Source organism: Quercus lobata, chromosome 8 (assembly GCF_001633185.2).
Source record: "Quercus lobata isolate SW786 chromosome 8, ValleyOak3.0 Primary Assembly, whole genome shotgun sequence".
In the NCBI taxonomy this organism is placed as follows: domain Eukaryota; kingdom Viridiplantae; phylum Streptophyta; class Magnoliopsida; order Fagales; family Fagaceae; genus Quercus; species Quercus lobata.
The window spans coordinates 62,672,642-62,693,038 of NC_044911.1; the positions used below are offsets into that span (position 1 = coordinate 62,672,642).

At 35.2% G+C, this 20,397-nt stretch overlaps 4 protein-coding genes across 6 annotated transcripts; 2 read left to right on the forward strand and 2 right to left on the reverse strand.

Moving 5' to 3' along the window:
• The first annotated feature begins 1,692 nt into the window (after positions 1-1,692).
• On the forward strand, positions 1,693-2,363 carry LOC115955281 (WUSCHEL-related homeobox 5-like). Its single transcript, XM_031073362.1, has 2 exons — positions 1,693-2,020; positions 2,164-2,363. Exons 1-2 carry the CDS (start codon positions 1,693-1,695, stop codon positions 2,361-2,363), a joined length of 528 nt encoding a protein of 175 aa, XP_030929222.1.
• Positions 2,364-5,078: 2,715 nt separating this feature from the next.
• LOC115955803 (26S proteasome non-ATPase regulatory subunit 7 homolog A) lies at positions 5,079-9,610 on the forward strand. Its single transcript, XM_031074149.1, has 10 exons — positions 5,079-5,433; positions 5,530-5,622; positions 5,772-5,853; positions 6,219-6,315; positions 6,474-6,549; positions 6,888-6,946; positions 7,114-7,236; positions 8,749-8,806; positions 8,914-8,999; positions 9,217-9,610. The coding sequence occupies exons 1-10, from the start codon at positions 5,247-5,249 to the stop codon at positions 9,286-9,288; spliced, it is 933 nt and encodes a 310-aa protein (XP_030930009.1). The 5' UTR covers positions 5,079-5,246; the 3' UTR covers positions 9,289-9,610.
• A 699-nt stretch (positions 9,611-10,309) lies between these two features.
• LOC115955804 lies at positions 10,310-12,779 on the reverse strand. 3 transcript variants are annotated; one of them, XM_031074152.1, is made up of 2 exons: positions 12,618-12,779; positions 10,310-11,394 (listed from the first exon to the last, which is right to left on the reverse strand). In XM_031074152.1, exon 2 carries the CDS (start codon positions 11,069-11,071, stop codon positions 10,469-10,471), a length of 603 nt encoding a protein of 200 aa, XP_030930012.1. In that variant the 5' UTR covers positions 11,072-11,394; positions 12,618-12,779; the 3' UTR covers positions 10,310-10,468. The 3 variants fall into 3 exon arrangements, with proteins under 3 accessions (XP_030930012.1, XP_030930011.1, XP_030930013.1); XM_031074151.1 differs by having other exon boundaries at positions 10,310-12,479; XM_031074153.1 differs by having other exon boundaries at positions 12,236-12,779.
• Positions 12,780-15,026: 2,247 nt separating this feature from the next.
• On the reverse strand, positions 15,027-16,601 carry LOC115957877 (uncharacterized acetyltransferase At3g50280). Its single transcript, XM_031076218.1, has one exon. The coding sequence runs from the start codon at positions 16,551-16,553 to the stop codon at positions 15,090-15,092; it is 1,464 nt and encodes a 487-aa protein (XP_030932078.1). The 5' UTR covers positions 16,554-16,601; the 3' UTR covers positions 15,027-15,089.
• Between the last annotated feature and the right edge of the window lie 3,796 nt (positions 16,602-20,397).

The following is a 20,397-nucleotide window of genomic DNA, read 5'->3' on the forward strand; positions in this document are numbered from 1 at the left end:
AAAAAAAAAAAAAAAAAAAAAAAGAGGTTCAAAACGTGACCAAATTTTGGTAATATCGAAACTAACATGGCTTCAGAAATATAAAATAATTCAGAACATTCAGTCTTTCAATTCTCACATCCCATAAGGATTTGTATGTTGATTTTACAATCTCCTCGAGTCTAATCTGCCAAACTCAATTACTTAAGAGAGGTCCAAAACGTGACCAAATTTTGGTAATATCGAAACTAACATGGCTTCAGAAACATAAAATAATTCACAATATTTGGTCTTTCAATTCTCACATTTCATAAGGATTTGTATGATGATTTTGCGATCTCCTCGAGTCTAATCTTCCCAAACTCAATTACTTAAAGTAATCAAAATCTAATTCCTAGTCACAGACAAGGCCTAACTATAATATATTTCCCACTTACGATTAGATCACTCACCTAGTCATTCATAATCAAATAAAAACTAATCCTTTTTTTTTTAAATTCCCAAAAAAAAAAAAAAAAGTTGCCTAAGTTTCGAACAAAAAGAAAAAGCAAACAGATGACTTAAAAAAAGGCATTGAGTTGCCTGAGACAGGAGCCACATGACATAAGAAAAGCCAAGTTGCTCCCCTTTTGGCTGGTCATGAGTTGTCTCTCCCAAAATCTCTATTTGGTGGCTTTGTTGTCTCTTAGTTTATGTTCCCACACTCTTAAAAGAAGCTTTAACTCTTTAAACTCTTAACAATTTTTCTGACTAAGGGTGTACATATGGTCAACCTAACCGAGTATCTTTGTCAGTCTGTTGTGATCACAACCGTCCAACCCAAATCAGACAATGTGTAACTTTGACTTTCACTTGCATCAATCTCTTTTTGGCCTAACACCCACTTAAAGATATAATAATAATATGAAATTTGAACTGTTCTACATGTTCTTTAGCAGACACTCTTTTGTTTAAAAAACAAAATTCGGATTACTCTCATGTCCTGGTGGAGTTTGGACTTACTAGATTAGTCTCATGAGGCATGTATATAATAGAAGCAAATACCTACTTTACTGAAAAACACAAAGAGTCCTATCTTAATTTATCAGTGTTCATGAACTCAAGGAATTCACAAAGATTTTATATAGAGACCAAGATATAATTTAATCATAGCAAGTGAAACTTACATCTTGTCTGCTCGCCGACCGAAACGTTCAACAGTGGCAGCATTTACGCTTGTCTCTCTATTTCTATCTCTCCGCACTAAAAACCGGGCAAAAACAAAGAGATCAATTGCGCATAATTCAATTCTCGGACTTCCTAAAATCAAAGCAAACTGAATTAAACAAAATGGTCTAATTTATTCTGCTATTCCTTGATCTCTCTTATTGAATAAAACAAAAGTTAGAAAAGCAAAAACCACAAAAAAATAAAAAAAATAAATAAATAAACTATTCATTTATGTAGAACAATGCTAGGTTTACAATATTTTTCATGCATATTGATATGTCTTGTAGCAACAATATATGCTTTCTTTTTTTTACAATGGTGAGTATGATTTATTGTGATTGATGCATAATAAAAATAATGTTTTAGAAATGTTGTGTTATGTGCATTAGTTTATTGTTTATTGTATTATATATGCACACGAAGTGGCATGCATCTTTTGAGTTCAGAAGCTCAAAGTGAAAGTTCAGAGGCACAGAAGCGCTCAAAGGCACTTGAAGCTGAATCATGGAAGATGGAATGTCAGGTTTTTGCATTAAAGCTCGTGGTGGTGGTAATGGAAGCACTGGAACCAAGTGTGGGCGTTGGAATCCAACTACTGAACAGGTTAAAGTTCTGACTGACTTGTTCAGGTCCGGACTTCGAACACCGAGCACTGATCAGATTCAGAAGATCTCCACTCAGCTCAGCTTTTACGGAAAGATTGAGAGTAAGAACGTCTTTTACTGGTTTCAGAACCATAAAGCTAGGGAAAGACAGAAGCGGCGTAGAGTTTCCATTGATGATAAAGATTTCATCAGGCAAGATCAGCAGGAAAAAGTTTCATCTGCAAAACGTACGTATAATATGAAGATCGATCTAAGAATATACAAAAAATTTCTTTCATTTTCTCTCACTGTTTTCAAATACCAAGTTTAACACTTATCCTTAACTGTTGCATTAGGCTGTCACTGATTTGATTTATTTTGTTTTTAACAGATTTCGCAGAAATACATGAGGTTTCGGAGCCTGAAAGAGTGATTGAGACCCTTCAACTTTTCCCATTAAATTCCTTTGATGAGCCTGAGAAGCTGAGACTACATGCTAATGAGTACTTCATGGATACTACAGCTTATTCATACAATTTTGGGACTGAAATGGATCATCCACCGTTGGATCTGCGCTTAAGCTTTCTGTAAACAATAATTAAGCTTTGAATCTTAGGGGAAGAAAGAAAAAATGTTCTCATTCACCAGCTGTTTGTCTTTTGGAAGGGAAGGAAAGGGCAATATGTTTTTTTTTTTTTTTTAATATTTGTAGCTGAAAAAATTTACGTAGTGATAGATTTTTCTCTTTGACTTATTGAAAATGCTTCGACATTCTTCTCTACATGCTCACAAAACAATATTGTTTTAATGTTTTATCTCTCTGTGTTTACTCTGTTGGATTTTTGTTTCCGTGAAAGCTTGGAAATCGGAATTCGCTTCATCTCACGAGAGATGTCTTCTTGGAGTGCATAAATATATATACTGCTACACAAATGAGTCATACCTTGGAGTCTGATTCCAACTTTGAATTTTATGTACCAGTACAGTTCTTAGTCAAGGAGGAGACCAAAGTCTTTTGAAACTTTGAATGGGCTAAATTAGTTGTCTTTTTCTTCTTTATCTACTCCTTTTCTTGGGTTAAGGTTAACTATAGAAGATCTATATTTTTCTGAGTTCTAACTCATTGGTAATGTCTCCTTTCAAATTTATCAAATCAATCCCCCCAAAAAAAAACCAATATTCTTATTTTTAATTCATTATTATTATTGACAGGGTCAAGATTGTAGTTCAAATAAGAAGAGTACAATGAGGTTATGATGAATTTGGGTTCACATTTTTAAATCCACTATGATTCGGGAAGAGTTTGATTTTTATACATATATCAAGTATCCAATCTCAATTATGTAATACCTCTAACTATTTGTTTTTTAAAGTGTACCTCTCTTTTTAATTCAGTATAAAAATTACTTTTGAGAAATAAACAGACACACAAGTGAGAGATAATAGGATTTTAACATAAAAACTACACCTTACAAATTCCACTCAAAAACCATGGTAAGACTATTCAAATGTTCAATTTTAGGTTAAACCAATAGCCAACATAATTTGACTTGTTTGATTTGACTAGTGACTCAGATAAATGCAAGGTTTTGGGATGTCAAGTTTGAAATATACATGGTTTTGGGGATGGAATTCTTAAAATTTAATAGGGATTGATAGGTAAAATATTTACAGGGTTTATGTTAGAAAAAGACTGTTGTCTCTCTTTCTCTCCCCCCCAAACCCAGCATGCCACCATTCTAACTATGATAAGATTAAAAAAGAATGTTAATAATAAAATGAGAGAAATACTACATTTACAATATTTTCACAACAAATTTTAAGTAGCAAGTTGTTATTGGTTTTAATTTGGGACCACCACTGAAATTAGTTTTTTGATCATTAGTAATAACCAATAACAACTTACTACCTAAGATTTATTATAAAATCGTTGTGGACCTAGCAATTCTCATAAAATTATTTTGAGAAATGTATATTACGTTAGAAAAATAAATTAAAATAAAAAAATTATTTTTCACACAAAATATATTGTAAATATAAATTGTAATTTATTTTCAATGCTTCATGTCAATTAAAAGATTTCAACAAAAAATATCAATATATTTTCATCAACAAAATAACTTTAAAATGATTATGAAATATAATATATTTCATTGTAAAGAAAATGAAAAATAAAACATAAAAATAAAAAGGAGTGAGGGTGGAAGAAATAATGGATATGGAGGAAGTCTAAAGACCCAACAAAATTTTACAACATTTTTATAATACTCTTATTTTGATTTGTGGTAACCATAGTGGGACCCAATATATATATTGTGGGGCCCAAATAATTTATGGGCCGGGCCCATTTACCCGTGAGGAGGCCAGAGGCCCAAGCCGAGGAAGGCTATGGCCCAAGCTCGGTAGGATAGCCTTGGGATTTAGCCGAGGACAGTTCAGTCCTCGGCAAACCCAAAGTCCCATCAGAAAGAGGGGTGAAAACGGTATAGGATTAAAACTAGGAAGAAAAATCTAAAAATATCCGGGGAAAGCTGCCCTTACGGCCATTCAATGCTCTGCACCTGACAGAGCCGCATTCTTTGACTTTTACAACCACCCCCAACGACTTTGGGTATGAGCTGATGGGACAAGTATCAGTCTTGGAAAGTTTGACCCTACACGTGGACAAAGGACAGCGAACACAGACCAGTATAAAAGGGGAAATAAGTGACCTAAGGAAGGGACTGGGAAAAATGGCCAAAAACCAGAGCCTCCCAGCCCACCTCCAGGAGAAAGATTCCAGGGGTGAAGAAAGCCTAACCACGCATGACCACCACGAAAGACCCACCGTCTGGTGACCAAGGCCTAGCCTTTCAACCCACGCTCTACAAATGATATTGTTTGGGCCTTTCTACGTGCGAACCCAACACTGTTATGGCTCGTTACGAATCGTGCCCTTACATATATATATATTTTTAAATTTTATTTCATTTTATTTTGACCTGACAGACATTAACCTCTTTTTCTTTTTCTTTTTTCTTTTTTTTTTTCATTTTTTTTTTGGAGAATAACAGACTAATATTAACCTATTAGTTGTGATAGTAGAGAAGTGTGGAAAAGATTAGAGGAAGGCCGCAAACTAGGCCCAAATCTTAGGAGTCCTAGTTGGGCTTGTAAAATTTCATCGAGCACTAAAATTTCCTCTTATGGGCTGCTTTTGGTGCACCGAATGTTACACAATAAGAATTATATGGACAGTCCAGCCCATATCCTAGCCCCAACCTTTCAACCCAATCCTTGTTCTGAACTTTAAAAAACAAAAAAGCAAAAAAGCAACTGAGGAGAAAGCAAAGCAAAAGCTATAATAATATTTACATTCAGGTCAGGGTTTTCCTGGCGAACAAGCAAGCAAATACCAATCGTAAAAACAGAAGAGAGAGAGAGAGAGAGAGAGAGAATCGAAATCGAAGCTGAAATCGAAATCAAATTGAAGCAATGGACGTGATAAAGACGCAGCAAATATCTGGGAAATCGATAGAGAAAGTGATAGTACATCCACTGGTTCTGCTCAGCATCGTCGACAACTACAACCGAGTCGCCAAAGACACTCGCAAACGCGTCGTTGGGGTTTTGCTCGGCTCCACTTTCAAAGGCACCGTCGATGTCACCAACAGCTACGCAGGTCAAATTCTACAATTTCGATCTCAAACCTTTTAACAATTTACAGTATTGATTGTGAATTAGGCTGTAAAAATTGAGTGTTTTAATATAATTACAGTGCCGTTTGAGGAAGATGATAGGGACCCTAGCATATGGTTCCTTGACCATAACTACCATGAATCCATGTTCTCCATGTTCAAGAGAATTAACGGTAATTACTTCAATTTTTGTGTTTTTAACCTAATACTATGTATTTTTATGCTCTCTAAATTCAGATGATTGAGTAATTAGTTTTGTAGTTTTGACAAACTAATGTGGTTCAAAAAAAAAAATTTACTTTTTTTGTTTTTTTTTTACAAGCCAAGGAGCATGTTGTGGGGTGGTACAGCACGGGTCCAAAGCTGCGTGAAAACGACTTGCTTATTCATGGATTGTTTAATGAGTAAGATGTTATTACTAATTTTGATTTTCAATAGTAACTGTTTCTAACTATTGTTATTTTTGACATTTTGCTTGTTTAGTTACGACTATCCTAGTTTTGCTTAGTTTCGACTCGTGCCTAATCCTATGACTTTTTCCTAGAAGGTTGTTGAAATTGAGGTTGTTACTGTTGTGCAAAAGTTAAGCATTGTTCACAATTAGAATAGTTGAAAAGGATATGGCAATTAAGGAAGTAAATGAGGGTATGAATTTAGATAGAATAGAATGACCGATCCTAATTAGTTTGTTGAGGATCCATTAGCTGACCCCAAAATCTTAGTTTTTGTGTCTTTTCTCTAGTATTAATCAAGTTTTCTTATTTTGCAGCTATGTTCCGAATCCCGTCCTGGTTATAATTGATGTCCAACCTAAGGAACTGGGTATACCATCAAAAGCTTACTATGCTGTTGAAGAAGTTAAAGAGGTAGACCAAACTTCTTTATATATTAGCACGGATATGTTGTTGGTTCTCTCATATTTAGCTATTGATTAGTATATTTCTAGTATTCTTGTTGCCTTTAGTGGCAAAAGCTTGATTCATATGTGGGAGGAACAAAAACTAATAGTTTTATATGGTTACAGAATGCCACACAGAAAAGCCAAAAGGTGTTTGTGCATGTGCCTTCAGTAATTGCTGCCCATGAAGTTGAGGAAATTGGTATTCTCATTGTACACAAAGCTGAGCTTCAATTAAATTCAATGTGTTCATGTTCTTTTAGCATAAAATGCAAAATACCTGTTAAGGTTATGAATAAGCATTTTTTATTCATTTAAAATTCATGTGAGGAAATTGGTATTCTCATTGTACACAAAGCTGAGCTTCAATTAAATTTAATGTGTTCATATTCTTTTAGTATAAAATGCAAAACGCTTGTAAGGTTTGAATAAGCATTTTTTTTAAATTCATGTGTGCTCATATGTGTGCGTATAAGCGTGTGTATATCAACTAGATCCTATTAATCATTTTGATTTACCTTCCACCTTTCCCTCTGACAGGGGTGGAACACTTGCTCAGGGACGTGAAAGATACTACCATTAGCACTCTTGCAACAGAGGTTTTTTTTTTTTTGCTCTCTCTCTCTCTGTGCTCACATCTTTGTGTTCATTTTATTTTTTTACACATCTTGTTTTATCTTGCTGATCAATAAGAATTACACAGTGGTACTTTATGAAAAAGAGAAAAGTGGGAAACAAGATCTTAGCCTTCTTTTGTCTTCTGCAGGTGACTGGGAAACTGGCAGCACTGAAGGGGTTGGATGCCCGACTTAAAGAGATACGAAGTTATCTTGACCTTGTTATAGATGGAAAGATCCCATTAAACCACGAGATTCTTTACCATTTACAGGTACATTTCTAGTTTGTCTCATGTATTCTAGATCAAGGACTTTCTTGATCAACATTTATGTGTCTACACAGTATTTGAATATATAACAAAATTTATCACCATAAACATAGATCAATTAAAGGACACCTCCTCCCTTTGTAAAGTCCAGAGTGGAGGATGAAGTCCGTGGGTTTTACCTATCAGGTGCAAGAGTAACTTACCAATGAAAAAAGAAACATGATGTATTTATAGTTCCTAATTTTAGTAAAATCAATACTAGTTCTACTGTTCATTGGAGGTTAGAATGCTGATTCTGAAATGTGAGGCATCTCTTTGAGTGAATTAGTTCTTTTTCTTCAACTTATTTGTTGTGGGTGTTCATGTGCCTGCATCTGTTGATTGTGGTTTGTTGCTTATTATATTCTGTTGTTTCCGGCTTGAAAAATTCACACCCATGTTATGCCATGTTTGGCTGCATACAGAAAATTGAAGTGAAGGGAAAGGAAAGATATAGTCCTTTTTTGTGTCTGGTACTTTGGTTAGTTGAGAGGGGAAAGGAACAAAGAAGAGAAGTGTGTCTTTTTACATTTGGATCGGGGAGAGAAAAGAAAGTGGGAAGCACAATTTTACTTGATTTTGCTTTTATGCCTTTAAAGGAAAAAAGTGTGGTATTAAATAAAGAATTATAAAGTTGTTTAAGTAGACTTGTGCACCTTAACACTCTTACTTAAATTAATTAATTATCAAAAAAATTATTAGGGTGTTTAAGTATTTTCAGCTCCAGTCCCATCTTTTCCCTCCCTTCTGGTCCAATTTGGCCAATGGAAAGGGCCTCCCATCAGAAACCCTTCTCTCTCTTTTTTCCGTCTAACCAATCAAAGAAAAGTATGTCTCTTCTCTTCTCTTCACTTTCATTCCATCTACTTCCCTTCCCTCCGCTTTCCTCCCAACCAAACATTAGCTTAGTGTGTAATTGTTTTGGAGTTTTAATTGGTCTTCTCGAACAAGTTATTGGGACTAAGTCTTTGTTGTTGTTGTTGCTTTTTAGTGATTTGTGTTTCCAAAAGTGATACGACTCTATTGTAGGGATTCTTACTAGGTTTCTTACGACATATGTTCTCTCCATGTTCCACAATTCTTCAGTTACCTGATGCATGGATGATTGGGAGAATCAGCATGAATTTTATTTATGGATGCACTCAACTTTGAATTTAAGCCTTATGTTGGGATTCTATCAAATTACTATATCACATCTGTGTATATTTCTGGTCTGCCTTATTATATACAGGCAACATATGTTCATCTTGAGTATCATGGGATTGCATGGAACCAACCCTTGAGAACTTCCTGAGAAAATCATGTCCCACTCTTTCTTATATATTCCATTGTTTGATAATCTGCCTCTCTCTGTCCTTGTCCACGATTCTCCCCAAATTATTACAGTTGAATGTGTGAAATATCATATGGGTATTTTATATTTTTCTGTTGTAGTCATTCATTATCTTATGTTTGTACCTTTTTGAAATCCTTCAGGATGTGTTCAATCTACTACCAAATCTCAATGTGACTGAGTTAATCAAGGCCTTTTCAGGTGAATTTACTGTGCCACACTTACATTGCTGGATTTTCTGGGATTCTCATTTGTGCTGCTTTGTTTAGAAATTGTGGATCCATACCCTTAATTTGTTTAATGTGCAGTGAAAACAAATGATATGATGTTGGTTATTTATCTTTCTTCCCTTATCCGAAGTGTAGTCGCTCTCCACAACCTGATCAACAACAAGGTGAGATACACTTCCTGAATCTTGATTCTAATACGTTATTTTAATATTATGATCAAAAATTTGATCTTGTTAATACTCTTGGCTCCAAATCCACCTGTGAACACAATTTTGTTAATATATAAAAAATAAAAATAAAAACAAACAAAGGATTTACATATTCTGACCTCATATCTCTTTTTTATGTCCTGATGACTTGAAATTTGGTATTTGATTGCAGATACTCAATAAAGAACATGAAAAGGCAGAAGACTCTAAGCCGGTTGCTGTACCAGCTACTGCTGGAAGCTAAATATGAAGATTTGACCAGACTCCGATTTGTGAGGGCCTTCTGACTGTTAACCAGCAAATGTCTTCTCATACAGTCTTGGAGAATTCTGCAGTCCAGATGGGGGGATACACATAACATTGATCTCATTTGGTAGCCCCTTAGGATTTACTATGCTCCTAATGAGCCTTGGCCCCATTTGTTGTCTAAATTCCAAGGTTGATAACACGGATATTCGTTGTTTAACATTTCAGTATTTGATTGCTTCTCCTTTTTTCAAATACTTCTCTTTTGGTTTCCAGTTGTTCCCTATAATTTCATTTGTCCTATTTAGCCTTATGAACTATTACATAAGTGTGATTTTTTATTTTTTTACCATCAAGAAAGATATCTTGAATGTATGCAATTAATACATAGAAATCTTGACTGAAACAAATGAACCTGAACATCATATGTAAATCAACAATTCATGATACAATTAAAATACTGCAAAAACAAGGTAATGAGTTTCCAACTTGGGTAAATCTTTAGTAATGAAGCCTTGAATATAATGCTTTGGCTTGACAGCAAGCTTCTGCTTTCCTTGATATCTTCAAGAAACTCCCTTGCTTGCTCAGAAATTTTGTAGCTGGGATTTTTGTGCCAATTGGATACTTGATGTTCTCTAGTTGACCTGGTGATTGCAGTTTTGTGGTCAGATTACATTTTCTTTCAAGTATCAGAATGGAATCATGTTACGGAAACATAATTTGACTGGTGGTGTCGCCATATTCAAAAGCTTGCACAGATCACAGCCTCTGTTGGGTTAGAACTTAGAACATTACCTCTGACCCTATGATGATGAACCCCATGTCCAAAAATACAACATCCATTCGACAAAAAAAAGGCAGAAAAGCCTCTTTTTGAAAGGTTACATCATGCCAGTACTTACACTGATTATAATGAATTACATCACTAAGGTGCTTCATTGACACAAACAAAATAGCAAAAGCTCCTACTTTGAATGAAATTATGATCAATCAGCAGTATAAAGGGGGACTGAATATAGGCAACATATTTCTCTGGTTAATAACCGAGGTACAAATTTCCTAGTGTGCAAAAATACATCATTCATTATATACTACACGTTAAAACATGTATTGAACCTGTAGTACAAAGCCAAGAATGAAGTCAATTCAGTAGAGTTTGAATGGTTTGTTTCCACTCATTCTTCACTGTAATCAGGTTGAACTGATTGCTCAAACTCAGCATCCATGATGACTCCATCCATAACATGCACAACAATCTCTCCCTTCCTAATATCTACCCTTTCTGACCGAATTCTATTAACAACCAGCATCCCATCTATACCCTTTGTAATGTACAATGGAAACCCGGAAATGGAATCATATGAGACCTCCCCACCAACTGGTACCATAACTGATGAAAGAGTCCGAGGAACAGCTGAGAAACCCATAACTCGAGAAACTATTGCATAAGTATCGTTCATCTTCTCCCCCACCAGACCATCATTCACCCTTAGCCTCAAATCACGCTCAAAAGCTTTCTGCGAAGGGACAAAGACGGTAAAAGCCAGGTCTTCAGGCAACATCTCAATCATCATCCCCCCAAACCTCCCAATAAATTTCTCATTCTCGGAAACTCTTCCCGTTTTTGCAGTTTGATACATTCCAACTGGTACTTCAGGAAGCCGAAACATTGAAATAAAAGCAACAAAAATGCAACAAACAGACACAACTATGCATACAAAAGCAATTGAATTCTTTGTAAAAGGACCTCTCCTCGTCTTCTTCTTTGACAGCTCCATAACTTGCAACTTATATCTTGAGCATGATTTAGTCTCTAAGCTTACAAAATCCAGGTTTGAGCTCAACTTTAACCATTAAAAACATGCAAAACCTCCCTAACAAAACAGATTAAACTTACGCAACAACATATTCAACTCTTCCAACACTTCAAATTGTTCGTCTATATTATATTACCCTTCCAACCCTTTTCATATTGCAAGCCAAAGCATATGATTAAATCATTCTTACATCCAAAAAACACCTATATCACAAGAACCTTCAAGTTGACGAGGACCCACAAAATCACATGTCAAAGCCAAGAACTTAATTCAACAATCAGTTCCTGTTTGGCAGCAGAGAAAACACAGTAAAATGAGCAGGAAAATTTAAATTTGGGCCCCTTTTTTTTATGATTTTAATTATATCATTTTAAGATCAAAATTAAATCCTCAAGTCAAATGAGCTTAGTCCTTTTTTTTAGAATCAAATGATAACAGAAAACACTTACTAACTAACTAAAATGAGCTTAGCCTAACTAACTAAAATAACAGAAAAAACAAAACCAAATCTTTTTATTTATTTATCAGCTAAAATGTAAAATTGATCTTCTAAGTTTTACCAAAATTCATTTTAGTCATTTAACTTTATCTTTTCTCAATTCAGTCCTTTAAGTTTCAAAAGTTTTCAATTCAGGTCTTCTTCCACTAACTTCCGTTAATGCTCCCGTTAAGTGCATTTTTTCTTTCAGATTTTTAATTATTAAAAAAATGCAAAAAAAAAAAACTAATTTAATTATAAAACAAAATGAAGAAATCCCAGAAACACAAAAAAATTCTTTACATTGTTTACAACCAAAAATGGCATCGAAATACAAAATTTCAATACACAAATTCAGAACAAAGCACAACAAACTCGAACGAAAGGATCCAACGTCAATTATCAATATCAAATACAATTTACAAAAAGTCGCTATTTATTCAACAATGAATCAATTTTTTCTGGGTTTTTCAATTTTGGGGTTCATCTGGTTTTTACCAACAAAATCAGAAATAAGAACAGATTTGACTAAAAACTGAACTTAAAAACCCAAATCAAATCAGAGAGAGAAAGAATCCAAGGAGACCCAGATTAGATTGGAGAGAAAAAAATCTAGAGACCCAGATCACATCGGAGAGAGAGCTCACTGGGTTGATCGCCAAATCCAAAAGACTCTGAAACCAACCAAACACAACAGCCCAGCGGTGGGTTGGAACTCCGATGAGAGTTTGACGAGAAAACACAGAGAGAAGGACATTGGCCTAGTCGAACTGAGCTAAGAGAAAGATGACTACCACCAAGCAACGATAGTCGGACAGTGACCGGTGAGAAGCGGCGAGCGGCTGAGCTTGGTGGTCGGCCACGAACAAAGCTTTATGTAAAGTTAAAGGACTGAAATGAATTTTGGTGAAATTTAGGGTAACAGTTTTGCATTTTAGCCTTATTTATTTTTCAAAAACCAAACAGAAGTAAATGAAAAAAGACAACATAATTCGAAGATCGAACAAGGTTGTTGTTACGAGATGTTACCTGAGATTATTGAGATGTTGAGGGGCAGAGTTATCTTTTCAATAATTTTCTTCTTGTAGATCAAACAGTCTTTCTCCGCCGTGGGTTTCTCAACCCAAATCGAAATCACCGTCGATTCCTCCTCCGAGCTTTCGGATTTAAGATTTGGAAGGTGGGAAAACCGTAAACGACACTCCGTCTCAACAAACCAAACGACATGACTCTCTAGTTTGAGTACAATGGGCCCACTTTAGTCAATTGGGTTGGGCCAATGTAGAAATAATGGGCTCGAGTTTTTTTTTTATCTCATAATTGGGCCCAATTGTTTTTATTTATTGCCCAAAGTGTCCTCTTTATGATAACCTACAGCAATGGCCAATTCATTGAATAGCACAACGTTTCAATTTTAAATAACTTGTCCAAGGCTCCAAGCTTTTATAAAATGTCAATTTGGCATTTTTTTTTTTTTTTTAAGTTTATCCTATCCTATCCCATTCTGTCAATTTTATTTTTTTATGTTACCCACCCAAGAGGACAAAAAAATATAAAGGTTTCTAAGTTTCTTATTGTATTTGAATTGTACAAAACTTAAACGCACAAATGGGCTCACAGCTAAAAAAGTCCTCAAGTGGCTTGCCATCCTTTTTATCAATTATAGGATAAGTTATTCAAATAATAATGACATCTTTTCATTTTCCACAAATTCAAAGTGCCACAAAAGTCACAAGGTGCTCTTGCCTTTTCAAAGTTAAAAATGGATAGGAAAAGTGTCTTTCAAATCAATGTTTTAGTCCTAAACGCTATGAACTATCTTCTTTTGGCATAAACTATCTTCAGTAAGTCTACAATGTTTATATATAGCAGTATTAGTGCATCAAAATTCAAACTTGACCGTCCTAAACGCTATGAACTATCTTCTTTTGGCATAACCTATCTTCAGTAAGTCTACAATGTATATATATAGCAGTATTAGTGCATCAAAATTCAAACTTGACCGACAAAAAATAGCAAAATGACAAAGAGAGAAGGCAATAAAGTAACGGAACTAATTAGAAATTATGGGTTATTTGGTAATGTTGTTCTAGTAACGTTGTTTGTATTTTTTGAAAATATGTATAGGTAAAAAAGTGTGTAGAAATACGTATAATATTGTTTAAAAACTGAAAAGTGTTGTTTAAATTACCATACCAAACGGCCTCTAAATTATGGCACAAACGGATAAACAAAACACCCTACCTTATCTTAAGGATGTGTGTGCTCGGGTCCAGTCCAATGGGTCTGCTTCAATGAATTGGATTCATTGGACTTTTAGGCTCAATATGGTGCTAATGGATTGGGGGTATGTGTCTAAATATGCTAATAGTATTAGTTGGGCTACCTAGTTTGTGTTCACTCACTCTATCAATAATGCACACAGGCTGGGATTGCTTGGAGAGTCATGTAGCGGAATAGGCATTAACTTGAATGACAAGTTGTTTCAATTTTAATAACATGTCCTCCCTTTATAGAATATGGCAATTTGGCATTTAAATAAAAGTTTATCTTATCCCATTCTCTTATTGTAGTTTTTTTTATGTTACTTAAGCCAGTGACTGAGAGAGAGGTTGCGGGATGTATTTCCAACTAGTTGAGATAAGTCTTCTTTTTTTTCTTTTTTTCTTTTTTTTTTGGAGGAACGAGATAAGTCTTCTTTAAATAAAGAAAATAGAAAATCACATTATATAATGCCCTGCCCCTTTTGTTTTGTCCTAGTTTTTAATGAATCGCCGTTTACCAAAAAAAAAAAAAAAAAAAATGTAAAGTGCTCCATCTTTTTCTGGGTAAAAACTGAAAAGGAATAGAAATAAATGTCTTCCAAGTCAAAGTTCAAGGCGCTATAACTTGAAATAACCTATCTTCTTTTGGCTTTCATCTGATTCTGATCTTTATTACCAAAACAAAATTCAGCGACTGTACGATGTATAGCCGCAATAGTGCACAAAATTTCACATGACAACCAACAAAAAATTAACAAAATGACAAACAGACAAGGCAACAAAAAGTAACAAAAATTAATCAGATAAAACTAAAAATTATGTCACAAAAACAGAAAAACAAAACACCCCAGCCTCATCCACTCACAATTCGACATGTTTCCATTCATTAATTCAAATCAATCTTTTCTCCCCTACATAATACAATAGTTGTCAACTTATAAGCAGCCCCAAATTTTCTCATAGTTGTCAACTTATTAGCAGCCCCAAATTTTCTTGTTATTAAACAAAGAAATGATATGTCCATAATATTTTTACAATATTTTTGTAACAAATTTTAAGTGGTAGGTTATTATTATTGGAGCAAAAAAGTAATTTTAGTGTTAAGTTCAAATTTGAACCAATAACAACTAACCACTTATACTTTGTTGTGAAAATATTATAAAAATATCGTGGACGTAGCATCTCTCTATTAAACATGTGTGATTTTGATTTTCCTTCTTCTTCTCTTTTTCCTTTTTTAACTGGACACGTATTGCATGAACTCGGAATCGGACTCAAGTGCAAGCATTGTTTGGGGATTCAAAACCACTTCTAAATCGACGGTTCCGGTGCCTTCTCTTCCAGGAAAGGCAGAGATCTTACCGTCGAATTTGTTAGCCCCACCGCTCCTAACAGCCAAAGGTCGGCCCCACCCGAAATCATTGTCGTACATTGGAAATCTGGGCGAGCTGCCCATCGTGATGGTTGCACCGTCGAAGTTCCCCAATGGGAAACACTTGGGGTTGCTCTCCCAATCCCCAACAAAACGACGCACCATCGTGTCGTTGTGAGCCTTCACGTTTACACTCAGCCGCTCCGCGATCCAACGTGGATCCCTAGACGACACGTCACCCGCTGACGCATGAGTTACTATGCTTTGAATTGCGTTCCCGAAGTAATACGCGTCCAGCTTCGGCTCTAACCTGTGCCGAACATTCACCGCCATCTTAAACGTCGTCGTTTTCTGACTGGGCAGCTTCCTCGCACGTGTCACTGCTCGCCACAGCAGCGCGCAGAGGGACTGAAACGACGAAATCTCGCCGGTTTTTTTGTCGTTTTGATTGTTTCTGTTGTTGTTGTTGTTGTTATTATTATTACTACTCAGCCAGCTTTTCAGGTACGTGTCGTTACTCAGCTTCCCCATTAACTCGACGGCGTTAATGTCTCCGTTTTCGCTGCTCCGTTTCTTGTTCGTTGTTGCCTTGAGTTTCTGAATTGCTTCTCTGCTGAAGCTGAAAACTCTCTCGAGTAACGGTTGGTTAACGTCGAAGGTTACTTCCGGTCCGCCTTCGGGTAATTTTAACACGGAGGAGGAAATCAAAGCACAGTCTCTGGTGAAGTCTGGTCGTTTGTTGATTTTGCTCGCTCCACGGCAGAGTTCGGCGAAGGAGTTGAAGAAATTCCAAAACGACGTGCCGTCCACGACGGAGTGGCACACGGCGCAGCCGACGAAAACGCCGTCAGCGAGCTCGGTGACCTGAACGGCCAAGATCGGCTTGAAGTGAGCGCTGTAACTAACGGTTCGGTCAAAGTCAAACGGGTAAAACTCCTTGACGCAATCCGGAGTGTGACCCGGAGCCAAAACGTCGCTAACGAATAAATTACCGTTGGCGGTGACGTGGAAGAACTCGGCTCCGGCATCGTTGCATGTGATGTACACGTGGCCGTTGGAGTCGGTGACCAATCGGCCGGCGAGAGGTGGGAAGTGAGAGAGAGCTTGAGAGAGGCCGAGTTTGAGGAGGGAGAGAAGGGTTTCGATGGGAAAAGGTGGGAGATTGAAGAGCACACCCTTTTGGATGTAGTGAACGGAGAGCATAGGGAGGTCTGAAACGGTGAGTTTCAAGTCTCCGAGTGTGGACTTTTGGTCTGGAACTATAACACATTTCGACACCACACTTGTTAGTGATGAAGAAGAAGTAGAGAAAGCTGTTGGGCAAGGCATTTTTCTGGAAATATTAACGTGGCTCTCTCTCTCGCTTCTGTGTCTGTATGTGGGATTGCGAGTGAGGAGTGAGGACAGAGATAGAGTTGGAAATGGTATTTATAGCAAATGAGATGAGTTTTGGTTCATGAACTTGCTCAGATCATGGTGGGTGAGACTGTTTTAATTTTTTTTTTTTAATTTTTGTTTTTTGTTTGGGTGTTATCTGGTGCTTTGACTGTAAATATTTTGATGGGTTAGAGCATATGATTGGCAAACAGGTGTCTTTGTGGGAGGTTTTGCCTCTGTATTTGTATTTTGGTTTTTTTTTTTTTTTCTTTTCCTTCTTTATTGATTGATGTGAGATCAATTCGACCGTCACGATAATATGTCGGAAAAAAAGACCAAGGAAATGCATTGCGAAAATCTTAATGGAGAGGTTTTTTTTTTTTTTTTAAATAAAGAGTTTAATTAAGTCCGCTTCTAATATATATATTCAATCATGGTTGCAACCACTGTCTTTGTGGGTGGAGCAAATGATTGAACCACGTTCTTTTGTGGGTGGTTTTGCCTCTGTCATTTGTATTTGGTTTTTTTTTTTTCTTTTTTTATTGGCTTATTGGACAGTTCGGTCGACCGTCACGATAATATGTCAGAGGGAAAGGCCAAGGAAATGTGTTGCGAAAATCTTAATAGAGAGATTTTTTTTTTTTTAAATGATAGTTTCAATCTATAATGTCTGTTTCTGATGATAGTCCTTTAATATAAAAATACAACACACACAAATCAATGAATTCATGCTTTTATGCTATAACAGTATTAATGCCAAAGAAATTTATTGAAACTGTTTGATGTTTTTAGTGTATATTTGGATAAGTTGTTGTTGTTGTTGTTGTCGGACAGTAAGGCCATGTCAATGGCACGTTACCAAAGGAGGTCATACTGTAGAGAAAGAGTTTCGGGGAGGGGGTTAGCCCTAACATGACCGAAGAGATGGTGGCTACAACCACATTGAATGCATCCCACCAAACCTCCTAACTACATTTACGTGGAGAAAAATCCTAAACAGTGCTGCCTTAACTGCCCCAACTCACAAGGGGCTTGTGAATGTATCTGATGGGACAAACACTTAAATAGTGGTATGGACAATCAACAAATGGAGGACCAAGATCATCTAAAGGGAGCTATATAATGTAAGAGACTTTCCAAGTAGTGGGGATCGAAAAATCTGGAGAGAACACACTGTAGCAACAAAAACTAAAATTGTATCTAAGTCCAAAAGAACTATATTAAAGAATCATTCTCCTTGGACTTCGCTGAGAAAGGATTTCCTTACTTAGAACTTGTCTTTCTTTGCTTTCTTAGTATCTTTAATCTATTATGTGCGTTGCATGATTCATTGAAGCCTAGCTTTTAAGTCCACTCTCTACAACTTCATTGTATCAGGCTCTTTGGGCCTTAATGCATTCATCTTTTGGGCTCAAGACCAAAACTTGCCCTTACAATATTCATTTTTAATAAATAATCTTTTAAGCATAAAGATAAACATGTATAGTATATATAGGTTCTAAGTTTCTTGCCCTTCCCTTCTTTACCCCTCCCCTCTTTAATTTAAAAGGGATGAAAATGTTATTCCTTTGGTCTTATTTTGTTTATCTACTATTCCATATTCCATTTTGAAATGTTCCCAAGAATAAAAACTATAATTGTAATTAATTTATTAAGATTTCATTTATTTCATTGAAAAATGTAATTCTTTTGGTCATTATAGGCTTTTATTATGAGTTTTAAGTGTCATTTATTAGGGCTTAATTTAAAATTTAAGTTATCTTCTTGTCTAAAAAAAACTTTTTAAAGCTTCATTATTTGTTGGGTATAGCTTAATAAAAAAAGTTTATAAAAATAAAAATAAAATTAAAAAGAAAAAGGAAAAAATAGGATAGTGATAGAAACTCATATCAGTTTTTTTTTGTAAGAAATTGTGCTTCTATTTTTGGCCCAAGTCACTTAACTATTACACTTTATGTCTACTAGTATGTAGCCCCGTGCTACCGCATGGGAATTGATATATTATTAATCATGAGTTTATTCATGTTTAAAAGGCTTAGTTAAGTCTAAATTCATATTATTAATCAGAAAATTTCATTAACAAAACTTAGCAGTATATATATTTTACACAGAAAGATGAACCTTGGAGACAATGTTTATCGTGAATCTTCAATCTCTATTGGTGATTGAAATTTTCGCAGCTTAAAAAATTTAAAATTTAAAAAAATAAATTAAAAAAAAACCCTCAGAGTTGTACTCATTTTGTAACATGATGGGCATTTGTGTGAAGAAAAAACCTCTGAAGTTCCATGGCTGATAAAAGAAATTCTCTCCAATCTCTTGTTATAGAGAGAGGGGTTTGTGCGTGTTTTTATACATCCTTCATAGTTGTATTATCACGAAGCAGGTCCAATGGATTTAGATTGGTACTACCGATTCCCAAGCATGAGTGTTTAATGTGTTATTAATTTCATCTCATTGGCTTCTACACATGACATCAAAATTAAAAATAATTAGATTGTACATGTGTATAGTAAAATTGGACTCCAATTTTAGATTCTAATTGAACAATTTGAATGATAATATATGATAGTAACAACAATAGGAAAATTCAAATAAAATTTCGAATTAAATTGTAATAATCTGAATAAAAAATTCTAGTAGAAAGACAGGGTAGAGTGATCCACTCCAAGAAGGTGACCAAACTTGCATAAATATAGAATAATAAATCTCTCTGCTGAAAATTTACATTGTTCATAACCTTTACCTTATCTGAACATTTTAAAAACATAGTGACTCACATATACCATCCAGACATCTACAGCTGGGTCCTCTCCAATTCGCATAAGATTCCATTGATCATTAAGTTCCTTTGCAGCCTGCAAAAAGTATCATCCATCGGTCCACAGCAGTGCTTTCTTCATTGTTATAGGTGCCAAACCTGAACAAAAAGCCAAATATAAGAATAGTGAATTTTAGGCATAATGTGCATCTAATCACATATTAGCAATTTATAACAAATATAAAGATGCAAACTTTGTAAGTGAATAGTAAACAAAACTCAGTGTCAGAACCAAGAAGAAAGCACTTTAATCCGAAACTCAATGCAAATGTAAAGATGCAAACTTTGTAAGCAATTTATAACAAAGATGCAAACTCAGGCTTTGCTATCTTTTTGGAAATTATGCAATGTATCCAAACCAAGTTCTTATCACCAATATTAATCTCTTTGGTTTTCACATTTGACTACAAAATCAAGAAAAAACTTAATTAGCACAGTAACTCACTTGACCCGATACATAGAAGTGGTTTTAATTAGAATAAACCCACATACATTTAGCCACATGATGCAAAATTCAACTTCAATTTTAGATTCTAGACACATGGCACAAAATTAGAGTTCTAATTTGGAATTCAATTTCACACTCTCTCTGCTTCACCTATTATTTTATATATAGATTAGAAAATTTAAGAATTCCATGAGTCAATAGTAAGATAAATTGAACTTAAGAGTTAGGATCACCAAATTTATGTCACACCCCCATTGTCCATACTAATAAGCCCACCACTTCGATATCCTGTTGAGGAGGAAAATCATATCCATGATGATGGATATTGCTAAATGATATTTTTTTTTTTAAATTGAATTAAAAAAAAAAAAAAAAGACAAACAAAATAGAAACGGGAACATAAATTAAGCACCTAGTCGAAATACAAGAGTAGGTGAGTGATGTACATCCAAGAAACTCTTGGATGAGTTGAGCACTAAGACAATGAATCCTAATTATATATATGTTAACCACAAATGAAAATTGAC

Excerpts from the sequence above, each read along its gene's own strand:
- LOC115955281 (XM_031073362.1), top strand. The coding sequence starts at position 1,693 with ATGGAAGATGGAATGTCAGGTTTTTGCATTAAAGCTCGTGGTGGTGGT. Across the intron at positions 2,021-2,163 it reads AAAAGTTTCATCTGCAAAAC|ATTTCGCAGAAATACATGAG; the intron begins GTACGTATAATA and ends TGTTTTTAACAG.
- LOC115955803 (XM_031074149.1), top strand. The coding sequence starts at position 5,247 with ATGGACGTGATAAAGACGCAGCAAATATCTGGGAAATCGATAGAGAAA. Across the intron at positions 5,434-5,529 it reads TGTCACCAACAGCTACGCAG|TGCCGTTTGAGGAAGATGAT; the intron begins GTCAAATTCTAC and ends ATATAATTACAG. Across the intron at positions 6,947-7,113 it reads TTAGCACTCTTGCAACAGAG|GTGACTGGGAAACTGGCAGC; the intron begins GTTTTTTTTTTT and ends TGTCTTCTGCAG.
- LOC115955804 (XM_031074152.1), bottom strand. The coding sequence starts at position 11,071 with ATGGAGCTGTCAAAGAAGAAGACGAGGAGAGGTCCTTTTACAAAGAAT.
- LOC115957877 (XM_031076218.1), bottom strand. The coding sequence starts at position 16,553 with ATGCCTTGCCCAACAGCTTTCTCTACTTCTTCTTCATCACTAACAAGT.